General features: G+C 32.6%; 1 protein-coding gene across 1 annotated transcript; it reads right to left on the bottom strand.

Moving 5' to 3' along the window:
• Positions 1–8,977: 8,977 nt before the first annotated feature.
• Positions 8,978–17,341, bottom strand: LOC18105286 (poly [ADP-ribose] polymerase 2). Its single transcript, XM_006375391.3, has 18 exons — positions 17,183–17,341; positions 16,812–17,100; positions 16,526–16,656; positions 16,290–16,371; positions 15,701–15,936; positions 15,213–15,339; positions 14,923–14,978; positions 13,334–13,407; positions 13,148–13,194; positions 12,971–13,020; positions 12,630–12,692; positions 12,063–12,143; positions 11,642–11,752; positions 11,221–11,296; positions 10,933–11,075; positions 10,074–10,147; positions 9,556–9,661; positions 8,978–9,398 (listed from the first exon to the last, which is right to left on the bottom strand). The coding sequence occupies exons 1-18, from the start codon at positions 17,264–17,266 to the stop codon at positions 9,306–9,308; spliced, it is 1,923 nt and encodes a 640-aa protein (XP_006375453.3). The 5' UTR covers positions 17,267–17,341; the 3' UTR covers positions 8,978–9,305.
• Positions 17,342–18,386: the final 1,045 nt, after the last annotated feature.

Below are 18,386 nucleotides of genomic sequence, written 5' to 3'. Positions count from 1 at the left end.
AGAAGATTAGGGCCCGAGGATCATGGCCTTTTGGGTCTATGTAAACTACGTCGTTTCGCTTCCGGCATAAGAAAAGGCATTGATGATGCCACTCCATCAATTTCTAATAGCACTCTCTCAAGTAAATTATTCTGTCTTTATATAATTATCAAAGTTTTCAAAATGTATTATTTTTTCATTATGTCTGTTATATTATATCATTATATTTTTCCATCCCAATAGAAAAAAAAAATCGTTTTAAAATTGGCAGTGAGATATAGAAGGATATAATAAAAATTTTCTTTATTCCGAGTATTTTAAAAGATAAAAGTTTTAAATTTCACGAACACTAAAATTTGTTTAAAAAAGATTTTGATTTTATAAAAAAACTAAATTATATTCCTTCATGTCTGAAGGGTATTTTAAAATAAAAATAAAATTATGTCATGTTAGACAATTTGGAAACATCCATTAATTCATTTTCTCTACTAGAAAAATGGAGATTTGAGTTTTTTATCTATAAATTATTTTCATCTAAAACTATCTTAAAAATATTATAAAAACTTCAATAAACTAATTTTTAGCCATAAAACATCATCTAATCATTTTAAAAAATAATCTATTGAATATGAGATATTAATAAAAGTTAAAATGTGTGGAGATTTCACTACAACTCTACACATAAATTATTGTAAATTGTCACAGTTAAATTACTCTTTTATCTTTTAGTGACTTAAATTTAAGCATTTGACCTAGGGGTTTTGGTCTCTTTTTTTTGGCTCGGTAGTTATTAAAATATTGTTTGGGGATATATGTGTCTTTTCAAAAAATTTAATCGGGTAAAAATATGCCAACAAAATTTAGAATTCTTGACTAAAGGCTTTTCATAATCTTCATAATAGTAAAAATAATTCTTTGCTCCCGAGATAAAAAAAAAACTTAGGCTACTAGACAAGGGTGTTTCAGGCTTTTTCCATTTCCATGTATAGCAAAATAATGATTTTAACATTAGATAATACAAAAAATAAGATTTTTATTGGGGGTATTTTATTATTTTTACATAGATATTTTGTGTAATTAAGATGATCATGAGAGGTGTTTTAGTATTTTCACGTTTTCTTTTTTAATTAAAAAGTCGTTGGTGTGTGTGGGCGGCATCCGTGTCATTCAAGTGATGCATGTGACACTACCTGATGATCAAATCTAGCCATCCATCATCTTCTTGTCACTAAATTTTTAAATTTGGTAACAATGAATATATGTAATATAATTTGGGATTGTATTTGTTACATAAATTTTTTTTTAAAAATGTTCGATTGTTTTAATTAGAGAAAGATCACAATAAAAGGTATATAGATCACAAAGAATTAAAGAAAAAACTTCCCTTTGTTTCTACCTTTTAACCAAATTTTTTTATCAATTTGCGTTGATACATATTATACGTACGTGCTAACATGACTGTACTTTAAAACTGGGAACCTAGCTAGCCAGCTACGACGGGGGCTTGATGGATGATGAAACTGTTGCGCTAGCTAGCTGTGAAAGACGTCCAAGGACTGCAGCACTGCACTCCCTTCGCAATGAAGTATATCTCAACACTTACAGAAACATTAAATAAATGCATGCCCGTTAATTAAGGCTCATAATTCGTTGTGTATATGCAAGGTTTCGATTACAATATCTTTAATTAGCCAGGCAAGCTTTAGTTAATAGTGACAGTACTGATCAGTCTATTAGTTGGGTTGGCCCAGAGACCAAATTAGCCAGAACAGGCTACACAAAAACTAGTGAAGTGATTTTTACCTGCAAAACAATGCTTTCAGCAATGGAGACTGAAGAGAGACAGGGGTGAGGAACTCATGTTGGAGGAGGGGAGCACGTGCAAAGAGTGCTTCATCAGCATCTGGAAGCCGAGAAGGATTTTGCACGTGCCCTGCTTCTCCAGCGTGAGCCACCCACCCATCAGAATTCCATTCCCTTGGTTGACTAGCCAGCTCGATGAATTATATAAAATGTTAAGCTAGTTTGATGTTTTGAAATGGCTGTAAGAAGCTCATGTATTTATAGGTGCGAATGTCGAGTAGAGGAGGGAGAGACAAGTACAGGAAGAGGTTGCACATTGCTTCAATTAATGCATAGAAGAGGAGCAGTACTACGTACTGGGTAAATTTCAAAGTGTTGTTGATGGTGTAAGAGAAAAAAAAAAGGAGAAAATCTTTGGCAAGCATCAAGAGCATGCCATGCAATCATGGTGGGTCGAGAAGAAATTCAAAGTAGAGTGCTGGATGAGGAGATGTCTAAGCAAAGACAAAGAAGACTAGAAGAGTCATACCATGCCTTAATTTCACAAAAGCCACCAACACCAACACTTTGTTCTTTGCACGATCCAATGCACTAGTGATTTATCTGACTAGAGCTGTAACTTTGTTTGAAAATGTGTTGGCGTGTTTTATTTTTATATATATTAATATTAAAAATAAATTTTAAACAATAAAAATATTATTTTAAAAAATATTTATTAATATTGTACATGATGAGTCCAAGCACTATATAAAACAAGAAAAATAGTGAATTAATTTTAAAAAAATAACCAACTGGTTAGATTTTAAATTTATTTTAATTACAAATCTCAGATATCACAATCATTAGAAGTTTAACTAGTTGTTAATTTTAAATTCTCAAAAAATTATTCAACAAGTAAGCTGGCTTGGAGATACAAAGTGTATATTGTTAGAGAATAATATAAATCATATCCTGGAATCTCACCTAACAGCTTAAGCTATTGGGTTGAGATGGTTCTTTGACATGGTATCAGAGCCTTGATGACCAAATGGTCGCGAGTTCGAATCTCACAATCCCCATTTATTTGATAAAAATTAAGCATAAGGTAAAATGAGATTGTGCAAGTTTCAAGCCTAAAGGGCTTTCACTTGAGGGGGTGTGTTAGAGAATAATATAAATTATATCCTGGAACCTCGCCTAACAGCTTAAGCTACTGGGTTGAGATAGTTATTTAACATATATATATATATATATATATATATATATATTGGATCAAGAATCTCGCGCGATGATTTGGGAAGCACGGTGTTTTTGGTGGGGTCAAAGTTTTAATTTCTTTTCTTTTGGGAGGGGAAGAACCTTGTTGGTGAAATGCGAGCAGTATCAGAAGAATAATGTAAGAGTGCACGTAGGGTTTGCGTGTTGGTATAAATGTCTTTGAGTACACGAGTTTTTGAGACCGAGCTGCGAGGCTCCCTAGGTAGATATGATTCCCTACAAGTAGGCACCAGCTTCCCCCCCGCAGGAATTTATGGTGGGCTTAATTTTACGGATTCAGCCTTGAAGCCGGTTTACAATATTCTTAGCCTCCGATGCTGATCTCGGTGTTAATTGAGTCGAGACAGGCAGGCAGGCAGCGCAGGGTATGGTTACAGGGCCATGCCCTTCCTTTGTAGGAACCTAGCTAATAGTAGAGGAGCATGCGTGTGTTCTTGATGATGTTGAGTTGAAATGAGAAATGAATCTTTACTGCCCATTCTCCAGCTTTGAATTTACATCATGCTGAAATTATAATGCTGCGTTGGCAGTGTTAGTTTTTATGCAAGAGAGATCAACATAGCATGTGAATTTTTCAAGACTTTCACATCACCTCCGATTTTTTATTTTTTGGCAAAACAAGACTAATGTCCTAGTATTGACTATTAAAAAAATAATTTTTGGGTTGAATATATAATTAAAATAGTATTTTATTATTATCTCGGATAAAATAGATAAAGATAATCAAGAAATAAAACACAAAATGAAGATAAAATCGGGTTTAATATTATATACGAGACATAATAAATGTCCATATATTATATTAATTCATGAGAGTTAAAACAAGATAAACAATATAAATGTCTGTGTATTTTTAATTATTATGATAATATTTCAATAATGGTATTTATTTTCTTTCATAATCTTAAAAAACTAACTCATTTTGATAAAAAAAAAAAAACTATTTCTTTCATAATCTTCTTATACTTTTTATTTAAATAAAAATCATTATTTGGTTAATTGGTTTTATTAAAGTCATGCATAATATTTACTCAAATTCATCCATTTTTTATTTTTTATAGATTATTAAATTACATAAAATAATTTATTTTTATTTTGAGCAATTTATTTTTCAATATTAACTCGATAAAATCAAAAAATCAAACTTTTAATAGAGTTATATTTTAAAAAAGTATTTTTGAAAATTAATATATGTGTGATAAAACATATTTCAAAATTAAATAAGGTTAAAAATTTAAAATCACGAAACGTTTAAAGGGGACATCTGTGAAAGAAAAAACTTAGTATTGTCTCCATCCCTATCCCATGTTTCCCTCCTGTATAGAGGGACGGGAAAATGGCTAAAAATTATCTATGAATCGGAGACAAAACTCATTTTTTTCCCATCTTCACAACCAAATACTTTTTTTTTTTAATTTTCTTTATCTTTTCTGCCTAAACACTAACTAAATATTAGCTTGAAGCTGAGCACCTAAAAATGTCCATCGGCAGGCAAATGATTTCAAATTGAAATCCAAAATTTGCTTTCCTAGTAATGATATTTAATACCCAATAAAGAGCTAATGCCAGACAAGCAGTGATGTTTAAGTAAAGTTGCCGTCCATCACATGGAACACCAGCTAGCTAGCTAGCTAGCTATGTAAGGTCCATATATACAGTGAGCGATCTGAGAAGGTTTTTTTTTTTAATTATTATTATTAACGTGGGTGATTGGGTTAGCTTGCGTGCATCTTAACTAATCTCATTGATCCTGAAATTAACAATTATATAAGCCTCTAATAACTATTATATTAGTATCCATGTAGCTCGAATTTAAAACTATAATAAAAACAAATTCTTTTATTTCCAAGCTTTTACCGCTAAAACTATAGATAAATAGAAGGTCATTTTTTAAATGGTAGGATTTGGTGTCACTCTGAAATCACCATTCCTGTCTTGTGGAGGAAGAACATAGATTCTGGCATGAGGTCATCATCAAATCTATAGACATAAATGCTAGCGTGTGGCGCCCTGCTCTTGCAGACTGCTGTGCTGTGTTGTAGTGAATGCTTTATTTGGTCATACACTCATATATCTCCAGATGCTCTTGAAACTTATCATACTCCCAACAAGCTAAATTCCACTGCACTTGATGCATCCGTCTGACTCTGCCTCGGGAAAAAGGAACACAGCCGAAGCTGGTGACGACGACCCAACGAATAGGCAATAAGAAAAAGCTTCTCCTGGGATCATCGAGGCGTGAATTAAGTCTTCGGCGTTGTGATGTTTTCCAGTGTATTTTTTAAATTATTTTTAATTTTAAGAATTATTAAATTAATTTTGTATGTATTTTTTAATAGTTTTAATGTACTAAAGTAAAAAATAAAAAACATATTTAAAAACAAAATATTATTTTAAAGTACTTTTAATTAAAAAATACTACGCATCCAACATCAAACATATAAAGTAGTTTCGTAATTAGATAGGATGCTCGAACTTCATCACAAGCCTGGTTGGAATTTTTTGTAAAGTAAAAAAACAATGTTCGACGTTGATAGCATGTTTTAACGAAAAAAAATCATGAATAGGCCATGGACTCTATTAATTTTAATAAGATGGTTTCATTTAATTATATGATAAAAAAATAATAATTTATAGATTAAATTTTTTTAAAAAAATAACAATGATGACACGTAGAAAAAAAACGTTTTTCAAAAAGAAAAAAAATGAAGGTCAATTACAAGATAGCCCGATGTTAAAGGACAAGATAAAAAATGTTATGAGTTAACCTGATTTAGCATGACAAACTCGTGACCCGAGTCGTGAAGTCAGACTAACCTTATAGAAAGTAAATAAAAAATAACTCTTAATTCCGAAAAGTCCAAATATAAAAAGGTGAAATTAAAAAAAATAACCTCAACAAAAAGAATCCCCCCAAAAATAAAACACCAACAAACCCGAATAAAGCTGTTAAACCCTGTGAGCCAGATCATGCGAATGGAATAACATGATAGAAGGTGAGAAAAAAAAACTATGAAGCCAATTCTAAAAAAAATAAAATTGAAGGGTGGAGTTGAGAAAAATTAAATGTTAAAAAAATAACTTGAAAAAAGGATCCAAACCAACTTTGGCAGATTTGCTAGACACACAACCTAATTCATGAGACCATGATAACATATAAATGAAAGCAAAAACAATCATGAAGCTCAATTTTCAACAAACTCAATATTAAATGATGAAATTAAAAAAGAAAATCGTGTAAGAAAAACAATGTTAATCAGGGTTAACATTCCCTACTTGTGGTTTAGATCATGAGACCGGGATCACCAAACTAAAAAAAAATACAAATTCAAATTCTTAACCAACCCAATATTGAAGTATGAAATTTATATAAAAAAAAATTAAAAAGGATCTAAAGAAAAAAAACATCAATTAAAGAGAACGAAGACTAAATTTGATATAAGAATAAAATGAAATAAAATGCAGAGGAATGAAATTGAGAAACAAATTCAATTGAGAAAAAGGATAACAAAAAATAAAACAAATAGCAATCAAAATAATGATTACCAAATTTAATATAAAAATCAAATGAAACTAAATCCTAAGGAACAAAATTAAAAAAAAAATCAAATTCAAAACAAAATGAAGAGTAATCAATACAACGAGGATCAAATTTGATACAATGATCAAATAACAAGACTCCTTGTAAATTTTAAAGGCCAACACGATTCCAGTGAGATGAGAGAGAAAAGACAAAAGAGAAGAAAAAAAAGCTAGCAAGAGCCCAACCATTGTGCCACCACCAACATGTGTTGCACCACCAAGAAGATTGTGGCATAATGCTTCCAACACCATCGCAGAAGCCATTATGAGATGCATCATATGTCGTCTAAAGACCACAAAATCCTCTCACTTGCAGACAAATACGTTGCACGCATAGATTATTTTCTATGCTCGTTTACCGCAGTCCCCGTACTTGTCTCAGTCCCTCAATGCTTAATTGTTTAAATTAGAGTTTTATTTTTCATCAACTAAGTACTAAGAAATTTCCTTGATACTACAAGATATCTGAATCATGGAAACCAAAACAAAATAAAAAGTCAAAGCTCAAATAAAACCAATGTAAAGGGATCGAATTGAAAGAAAAAAAAATCGAGGGACCATAATAAAAAGGATTTGAACTTCTCCACAGACTATGCAAATCAGTCCTTGATTTTGGCTGAAAAAAAAGCTGAATATATCTTTATACTTTAAATTTAATTCTGAAACTCTAATTATTTTAAATCAATTAAATTAATTTTTTTTTTGAAAAAATAAGAATAAATTGAGTAATGAAACATTTTCTCCAAACTTCAAGATCCCCATCTGCTTGTATGGAAAAAAATAAATCACGAAGAACAATTGCAAATCGAAACAATATCAAAGACAAAATAAGAAGAAAAAGATATTAAGGGAACAAAACATAAAAAGTCCTAGTGACTAAAAAAAAAGAAACCCACCATTTAATGAACAACGTATCTCCTCACACGCCATACAGATTTGCTGAGACTTTTATACATATAATTGGCAGGGCAGCAGACATGGCTACTTGACTGAAATCAGGACTAGGTGTCAAAAGCACCCTCCATACAACTTCTCTTTCATTGACCTGTATTATTTTTTTTCCTGCACCGCGCAAACACATAACTGCGTTTGAAAGCAAGTAATGAAACACTCGAAGGCATATACATCAACTAGTTAAATTTGTTTTTTTAAAAATTATCAGTTATAGAGGGTGTTTGAATGGAAGGTGGCTTGTGCTTTTTTGAGTAAAAAACATGTTTTTATAGCTTTTAGAGGTGTGGTTTGTACTTAAAAGGTATTGTACCTTTAACAAAAAGCCACTATACCTCCAAGCCAAACACACCCATAGTTTCATAAACTTCAAGGTTATTAGAGATTTATATGATCATTAACTTCAGGGCCCATAAAATTAGTTAAGATGCACGCAAGTTGACTCAAAGACTCATATTAATAATAATAATAATAAAAAAAGTAATGGAACACACTTCTCCTCTAAAATATGATAATGTAAGCTACGATTATAGCCCTGCCTTTTCTTACCTTTGCATATGCAAAACGCGTGGGAAAAAAACCATCTGAGATGAAATTTATGGTCAAAATTGCCTCCAGCATAGGCCAAGCCCCGTTTGTTTCTAGCTGATATGAGGTCAACCGTTTGGTTACAGTAACTCTTCTAAAATTAAATTGGGATAGCTTTTATGGCTGTGATATATTAAAAAAAAACTGCTTATTGGATTGAAAACATATTTAGTTAAAATTGTTATTAAAATTATTGTCAAATAAAAAAATAATTAAAAAAGTTTGGGTAAAATTATTATTGAATATATTATTAATATAAAATAACTAAAAAAAACACGGATAATTTCATAACTTAACTTATACACAGAGCTATGATTATTAATACATGCGGAATATAGCAAAACAACATTAAATTCCTAGTTTAACAAAAAAAAAAAACACTAAATTGGTTAAAACAAGAATATAAATATTATTATTATTTATACATGTGGTGAAATATTCAATCCGAAATGGATAACTTAATAAAAATTACAAATAACAAATATAACAATTGCAAAATTGATACAAGTACGAAATGCTGTTCTAGTTAGAATGTCTCATGCATTAGGCTAAGGCAACAACAATACTTAAAGATAGCTTTCCCTTGTTTTGTCTCAGTTTTATGTTTGGAAACACGAGTTAAATTATATCTTTTAAAAATTTAAAATTTTTTATTTTTTTATATGTTTTAGATCGTTTTGATATACTGATCTCAAAAATAATTTTTTAAAAATAAAAAAAATATTATTTTAATACATTTAAACAATCACTTCTAAACATACTCTATAAAAAATCTCTAACCGTTGTTGTAATAGAAATGGAGAGAGAAGACATCCGATGAATGAAAACAAACTTTTCTCACTAACCTTCTTTTCTTTTTAAGACAGGGCAATCCAAATCCAGCTAACATTTATATCCAATTTGAAACCCTTCCCCTTAAACCCATCTGTTGAGCCCTATCATTCTGTTCATTCCCACTAACCAGCTACCAGCTTCTTGACACTCGCACAGTCGCCCATACACTCGAATTTAAAGGGAGGGAGGGGGGAGAGAGAGAGTTCTTTAAGGGCATCTATTTAAAGACAATTTGCAACTAGAAGACCTGTAAAGGATGATACATAGCCGAACAAATCTGAGAACAAAAACACAAGATCAAACTGACGCTATTAATGCTTGTAATTAAAATTCACTTGAACTACATATCGCATCCTAATCTGACCCACGTTGTAGACTATGTACTCATTGTACAGCAAAGCACCCTGCAAAAAGTATTCAAATTACATATCAACAATAAATTATGAAAATTTTGCGCCGGGAAAAAACAGGAGTTACAATAATAGATGTTTAACGGTCATGTGAGTTAATATGTCTGAGTCGGCGAGTGCTTTGAATGCACACAATCATAGTTTGTACTACCTTTGAGCCTCGCTGCTCTTTGGGCTTCCCAAGGGGAACAACAACACCATCCTCCAGTGCCCTGGCATCTGAAAGATCTGGAGCAGTTCTACCAACTCCTTTCGTGCTGCAATAATTAGATTGAGACTACATTTACTTTGCATCAGGGAAGAAAAAAAAACCCTTATCAACCACGTTCTAATAGATTGCGATAGAACTCTGCTGTAAAAAGGACGAGAATGATACTGATTATAAACGGCAATGTCTCTTCACATACAACCTGCGACTTCAAATTTATGCTGGCAGAACATTTCATCTTGAAGTGTAAAAAGCATGAGCTAGTATCTGGTAGAAATTTGAATGTTTAAGGCATGTAGATTCTATGCAAGGGTCAAGATATGAGTCTCATCGATCATGCAGATGTCACAACAGATTCATCATGGGATTTCATTTCATCACTTCAATATAATTATACATACATGGCGCAACCAGATAAGCATGAAGAAAACTTTCAAATACAGCACAAAAACAAGACACACCTTAGCTTCCCCGATGGCAACTTATCAGCATCATAGTTTGCATATAATAGTTCAGCCATGTCTCCAAGAGCAACCTAAAAATACATGGTCCAACAGTTTTATGAGAGCATTCAATTATTCAAAAGAAATAATTGCAGTCGGAATAGGGATCATAGAAGTTTTCTTTAAAAATTTTACTAGCCTTGCAATTGTGCTATTGTTTTAGGTGTTAAGACCATGCTTACTATATTATTCAGAAACTCATCAAGTGCCACGTTTACAATTATTAAGAAATGGACTAATTGAGGTTTATTTCTAGTAGAGTTTATATTTCCTAGAAAGTTTTAGGATATGTTTCCTTAAATGTTCTAGGACTTTAGGGGGTTCTGATGAGTGGATATTAGCACCCGTATTCTATGTATCTGGAGGCTTTTTTAATGAATGAAAACCGTGTTGTTTCAGGTTTCTCTATGCTTTTAATTTCATGAATGCTAGTTTCTTATGGATTCAATATGCAACCTATATGGATTCAAGAAGCCTAGTGGATCCTACATTCATTATCTTTTATCCAGTTTCCTTTCCCTCTTCTTGTTCTCCATCAGAAACATATTATGCACTGACATAGTTGAAATACTTGGTCGCAATAGTCATGGAAATATGTGGAACATAATTTCGAATAATGAACCCAGTCTTCAGGTTCCAGAAAGACAACACCAATTTTTCCATGAAAACAATTGGTGAGGCGACAATTAAGGAAGCGTCTACATCTTGTTGAGCAAGAACAGTCTGTTTTGCAACATCTGTATACGTCTGATCTGATCTAGCAACATTTTTTTTTTAATATGATACTTTCTAAGGTGGTTTTCTAGAATAACCATACCTCACACAGAAGCAGCACACCAGCTGGAGCAGCATGATTTGCATAGCAATAATTTGCACTTTTGGAGAACATGTCAGCAAAGTAAACTCCCTTTCCAAACATGTAACCAGTTACTGGTGCTTCAGGGGGAGCAATACGCAAGCCTGGTGGTTTTCATGGCAGAAGTTGCACTTTGCAGTTATTGACAGGAAATTCATAAACACCCACGCATGGACACAATTACAGTAGATGCAATTGCACAGCATATACATGCAGATATTCAGAAAAACAAAAGCATGAAAGGATGACCTTGGGATAGAATGCCAGTCCAGTTTGTGAGGCGCGAGCCATGCCATAAAAGCATTCTATTTTTTGTGTTAGAGAACTGCTCACAAGAGTTTAAAGGTATTAGTTTACAACAGCTTAAAAGTTGCTTTCAGGAGTGAAAGTAACACAACTATGAGCATTTTCTAATTGTTAGATATCCAGAATGACTGCACTTCATGCACAATTGTGTCTCTTTAAAGATCATGAAATCTTAAGCTTACAACCACATCAACACAAATTCAATTTTTCAAAATAGCTATTTCAAGAAAATTGCTGAAGAGAAATGTTTGTATATTCTCCCTCCAAAGACATTACTTTCGTAACGAGTAGTTTTTCCTTGTCCAAAAAGACCAGATTATTTGATGATGATAATGACTTGTCTGGATAAAAAATGCATCATTACCTTTCTGAAGCTTTCATTTTCATCCTCTCTTGAGACCTTGAATATTTGAGCAATATCAACAGTATACTGTGAATGTGTTTTTGCATGCGTATTCTGCAAATACATGGCAATCTTGCCACAGATAGGAAGTGTCAGTTATCAAGCAAAATGTTAAGGAATTAAACAAAGAAAGCACAATTTAATACTTCTATTGCAATTTTAGGGCAGAATTTTTAGATAGAGTAATCAAAATGGGGGTTGAAAACAACTCCAAATGTCACCACTGCACCTCATTCATCTCCTCCTCCACCACCCACCATTCCCCCAAAATAAAAACTCAGTTTCCTTTAAAAAAGAGAGAGAGAGAAAAGAAGAAACAGCTAAATAAAAAAATATAAGAGCTTAAGTTGCTTAAATTCTAAAATTCTGCTAACGAGAATACCATTGCAAAGTCCTCAGAATCAACTTCAACTGGAGTCAATTCACAACGTAGCCGGTTGTAATGAGAATACAGGGGATCTTCCTACAAAAAATTGTAGAAACTTTGCATAAGAATACTTGAGAGCATGGTAGCGAATATGAAACGGAGGAGAGAAGAAGAAAGTGGGCACCTCATTAATATACCACGTGCAGCATCAGAAAGAAAACTATGACTAATTAAAATGATTTGATGCAATTCATAAATGGAGGTAGCATTTGTTTTTTTATTTTTTTTTGAAAAAAAAGTATCAGAAAAAACATGGGCACATGAACAAAATCCAGCAGCACATCAATCCTGGGAATCATAATAAACCACAGTAACTCAGTGGCTAGAACAAAGTGGGATCATTTTCTATCTGCATCTATTGACTGTTATTATAAACTGAAAAAGGGAACAAGTTTGGATCGCTTTCTATTTTCATATATAACTAAGATTATTATTACATTCAAATTGAAATTCAGAAAATTTTGCAAAACACAAAGCATTTCCAGGAACTGAGAGCATTAATGAAGAAGACCTAAGAGATACCTGCATTCCAGGTTCATCCTCCAACAACTTTGTTGCAACTTGAATCTCGCCTAGGGCTTCAACCTGCAATTATGAACAGGGAGCTGAGGAGTGCGTTTTATAATTTAAAGAAATAAAATCAATTTCCATACAGAACCTCATCGATAGGCTTTAGTCAAGATAATATATCTATTAGCGTGATAGATGGTATCAATATCACCACAAATCCTTTAGGAGTAATAACAAGGAAGACAGCAATTATAATGACTTATCAGCCGACTGCAGGCATACTAACAAACCTAACTAACCTAAAAGCAACAACGGATGCTTGAGTAAAAAATGAAAAGAAAAAAAGGAATTACCATTTCCAGCTTGCATTTTAACTTCTGAGGAGTATCAATAACAAACTCTCCTGCCATAATCAAAATATCGTACTACTTAGAGCTTTTCAGAAAAGAAGATAAAGAACACCAGTCACCACATCCATAATACTTATTAGTCTATGGTTTAATGAACATTCCAGAAAGAGAGAGACTCACGCATTTTTTTAAATCCAAAATCATGAGGAATGACAGTGTAAAATTCTCTGCAATAAATTACGTCCATCAAAGATCTAAGTTTCCCAAACTTCTTCCAAGCCAGAGTCCAGCATCTTAACGTAAAAATAAATAAATAAACACACACACACACACAGTGAATGATGCAACCCATGTGCTTGTACTTACCCGCTTAGTTGTTCAAGTTTTAACATATCTGCTGTTCCAATTACATCAGAAATCCTCTTCAAAACATCATAACCCTAAATAAATTCAAAGAAAACTAATTGGTTAGATATTCCATGGAACATTTAAAAAAACAAAACAGAGAAAAGATACCATGTTGTGCATCTTACAATTGAAAAACTAAAAAACACAGTAGCCAGTATCTGCATTGACTCCATCCTTGGTTCATCAGACAGATTCTGATATACAATAGCTAGGCAGGACCCAAAAAAAACCAAATTGAAGTCAACTAACTATGAGTTATAGTTATTCATCTTATCTAGTACTCTTGAACTCCCAAACAAGAAATGTTATTGCTGGAAACTGCATCTACATTATCTTCGATGCTCATATTAGTAGAAATAAGAGCTCTGAAAAGGGCGGAAAAAAGGCTTAACGTCATAAGAAAAATTTGCATCCCATGCTGCTCTAACATCTAAAGCAGGACAGTCTGAAATTAGTTTTATGTTGATTCATCAACAAAAAGTATTTATAGTTCTCGTGAACTGTGATATCACTCTGTGTAATAGTAACTTAAAGCATGTCTTCTACATAGTTAATCATTGCAGTCAAGGTTGTCAAAATCACGATTTTAACACGGCACGGAACATGCAAACCAAACTCGGATCGTAAAAACGGATCGTAAGGAATTTTAAAATACATTAAAAAAAATTTATGTTTCAAATAAAAATTTATGGGTGAATAATAGTTATCCTACACCTTTTAATTTTTGTTACTTTATAAAGTTTAATAGCATGGTTTTTCTGTAAAATTATTATTTTTAATTTTATAAGAAAAAATAAACTATAAAAAAAGTCAAGTTTAATTAAAAAAAAACACCCCACTAAATTTATAAACAAGAATAACCTGAGTTATTTGACAAACTAGCAAATCACGCTAGCTTAATAGAAAAAAAATTACAAATTTAACTTTCCAACCATATTAATATTAAAAAAAAACAAAAATAATTTAAAAAAAAAAAGAAGGAAAAATAACCTATTTTTCAACTAAAAACAAAAAACTCAACGTGGAAAGTAGCAATCCATGTGAGAAGAAAGAACCACCGTTACCAAGTCAAGAAGAAAGAGCGCAGAAAGTTCATTCAAGGTAAAAAGGAAACTAATACAAAGGACAACAAACCTGGCTTTTCCAGAAATTATGTACTTTTCCATTCAAAATTATCCTTTACGTGGCTTTATTCAAGCCTGCCACGCAAGGAAAGTAGGAAAGCATGAAACTTTTACCCTGGTGTGGAAAAAAGCATTTTCCGCGTAAAATCGTTAAATCATGGTGAAATCGCGATTTTATGCGATTTCACCCGATTTTACCAGATTTTACCTATTTTCGAGTTTTACAAGCAATTTAGCACGTAAAGCCTATATCAACTCGTAAAAACGTACGATTTTACGAGTTGAATCGCGATTTTGACAACCTTGATTGCAGTTGTATCTTATAATTCATGAATCACGAGCACTAACTAGCAGATTATGTTAAAATGTCATGAAATCAAGCACATAGTAAAGATTATTTCCATCCATGGATCAAACACTCACCTTTAATATAGTTGACTTGCTTAATTTACCAAGTGGCAATTTATTTGCATTGTATCCTGAAAGATAAGACAAATAACATACGATAGTGACTTTCAGGAGATGTTGTGATAAACTAAAAAGACAAAAAAGGCATATAGAACTGGAGTAAATAATTCAGAATGAAAGAACCACCAATGAAGTACTACCAATGTTTGAAAACATTTCCATCTCAAAACACGTCTAAAAATTTAAAGAAACAAATTGAGCATCTGCTTTACTTTTGGATTTTATTGAAAGATCGAATAACCAACCTATTTCCATCATTTGCTGCTTCATCATACTAACATTACATATAAGAGAGATAAATTTGGCAATACGTGACTCAAGTTGTGTCTCCCGAGGTTGAATTGCTATAGCAGAGTCAAGCTTTTCTTTAACCTGAAAACAGAACAATTGTATCTCAAGAGCAGTGGACTACATGGCATGCAAAGTTCATTATTAGGGTGAAATCTGGAGCACCCATGTCTCACCCACTTAAATTCCTCGTTAAATTTGACATCCCTCTCCATCAAAGAACTCAAGAAACCAAGATTGGTTACTATAGCAAACAAGATTCAGAATTATTGCCTTTCCGCTAACAAGGTTTGTCTTGTTTTCCTGTTTCACATTTTCTTACTCTTCTCTATTGACACCCTTCTTCCTCAAGAGAAAGATGGTTGTTTTAATGCTGTAATCACCAAAATATATTACACTTGCACTAGCTGAAAAGAGGTGGATATAGAGTATGGATGCAACTCACAACTGGCTCCTTTTCCTGCTCACTGTAGTCCATTTCCAACAAAGCATAGCACTTTGGGTAACATATGAACTCCTTTCGCTTGGACCAATCGTTCTTTGTCTTGGCGTAGAACTTCCGTTCAAACTCAGAAACAGCAGGATCTCGTGAAGTGTAGGGACCAAATAGCTTAACTTGACCATTCACCCCAACCCTACCCCATCTGTTATAGACCATATATCTACCACCACCATCAGATTCTGCAAACAGATTTTCATTTAAAAGAAAAGGGGAAAAAGGAGCAGGATATTAGCAAAACCAGCGCAAAGCATCTGAAATTAATAATGGTTATTGTCATGTATCACTTTCTGCTAGTGGAGCACTAAAGCCATGCAACTTAAGATTTAAACAAGAATTTTCCACTGCTATTTTCCATCACATATGCCGGAAAAAAAAAAAAAAACAGCGAAAAAGGAGATCCTTCGGAGTTAATTCACTTAAGTTGAACACGAGAGCTAATTTGAGAGAATTTTCAGCTATAGCAAATATAAAGTTCCTCGAAAACGAAGGTATGGCAATTTAAATAACCACATGGGCGGAAGTGAAAGCTTGCCAAGAAGTTGAATCACATAGAACTTGTTATTGTTGTCCCCAACATTTGTCTGATTCAGCATGGCATCATAGACATCATCACCCTGCATCATCGCCCAAAAAGATGGGAGAAAAAAAAAACAGAGAGAGAAGCTCAATTCGTTGCCAGCAAGACACTAAGAAAACCATTTCAACCGATGATACTAATCCTCACAATTGCTATTAAGTGATCCTAATAAAAACTGCTACAAGACTCACTATTTGCAAAACATGATACTCTGACTTTATCTGATCAGAAAGAAACTGATCTAGCACCGCCGCGCCCTTTTTCGTAGCAGTTACAATTTTATCCTTTTCCTTTTCACCCTGTTCCTGCTCTTCTTCTTTTGCTGGCACCACAATCATTTAAAAAAAAAAACAAATTCCCAATTTCAGAAACAGAAATTGATAAGAAATTTAAACCCACAAACATAAACAATGTCTAATAACTCCTAATAAAACCGAGTACAAAATAAATAAATAAAAGTGAAGTTTCGAATAGAACGTTGAAGTGAATGGTGATTGTCTGGTTCAGCGTTGCAGAGCCTGTCAATTAATTGTCTCTTGGTTCCGGCAGTGGAAACTCCAAGGAGACTGGCCTGTTCGCGTAATTGCTTAACATTCATGTCCCGAAACTTTTCAATAGCCTTGATTTTCTCTGTCCCGTTATTAGAATCTCCTCCTCCATCTTCAGACTCCCTTTCTCTTTTGTTGTTACTACTACCTCCACCATCGACCGAGTCCACTTCTGACTGCTTGTTTTCTTGCTCGAGTGCCGATTCCAGTCTCCGCACCTGCAAAAAATAAATCAAGTCTACTATTTCTTTGTGTTTGACAAAATGTATGAACTTGAGGAGAAGGGGAACGGGGTAAAACCAGGGAAGGCTTGGTTCCGGTGGTATCGAGTCCACGTTTAGCGAGTTCGGCTCGAAGCTCGTCTACTTTGAGCTTATTTGCCATTTCAAGAGGGGGGAGGAATTTCGTGTCTTTTGAACTTTAGAACAAAAGGTGAATTTAAATCGAGACGTGGAGAGCATTAGGTGACCAAATGACGTCGTCGTTTTCGAAAGAGTGGGGTTTTAAAGAGGTTTTTTTTTTTCTTATTGATTTATTTAAGAAGCTTTTCGGGCACGGTATTGGCTTTACAAATTATCTGTTTCCAACTGATGAAAGATTGAGAGGGCGGTAGTAATATTTTCAAGAGAATTATTTTGTTAGAAAATATATTAAAATATAAAAATAAAAGACTTTTATTTTGATACGTTAATGTTAAAAATATATTTTAAAAAAATAATAATAAAAACTATTTTAATTTATTTTAAAATAAAAAATATTTTAAACTGCAACGATTAAAAAACAGCACCTTTCGATTAAAAAACACTCATCCCGTGAAGTTCCATTGCTTTCCGCCAAGCTTTTCGAGCACGCCAATACGAACGGGGGAATTTAAATGAAGAGCACCAGGAGACGATATAACGTCCAAAGGTCCTCTGACTCACTACAAGGGATGCTTTATTCTAGACCAGGCTACGAATTCAGAAAGATAAATTATATCATTCACCCGTATTATGCTGCCAATAGGATAAATTTTTTTAATGTAAAAATAAATAAATTAAATGTTGCTAGCATATTTTATAGTAAAAAATTTATAAGCACGAATCAGATACGATGAATATTTCATCATATATTTTTAAAATATTGACACTGTAAAATATTGAGTGATATTTTTTAAAAATATATTAAATCAATTTGAATTAATTTATTAAATTTATAATTCGGATAATAAGACTGTATTAATCATATAAAAAAAGAATCAAAATAAATTATAAATATCGATTCATAATCGATTCTATTAAAATAATTCAATTAACAAAAAAATAAATACGAACATGAAAGAGAAGGAGGCTAGAATTCTCCTGAATTGATTTGTATTAAAATTCTTACTTTAATTTAAATACAAAAAGCTTATATATAGGTTAAATTAAAAATATTATTCTACCCTTAATAAATAAAATAAGATAAATATATTATTTAATAGACTTGAATACATATTAAATTAATAAAAAAACAAAACAACTAT

The sequence above is a fragment of the Populus trichocarpa genome, chromosome 14, assembly GCF_000002775.5.
Source record: "Populus trichocarpa isolate Nisqually-1 chromosome 14, P.trichocarpa_v4.1, whole genome shotgun sequence".
Lineage (NCBI taxonomy): Eukaryota > Viridiplantae > Streptophyta > Magnoliopsida > Malpighiales > Salicaceae > Populus > Populus trichocarpa.
Note: the sequence above shows the minus strand (reverse complement) of the source record. Positions and strands in the feature narration are given on the sequence as shown.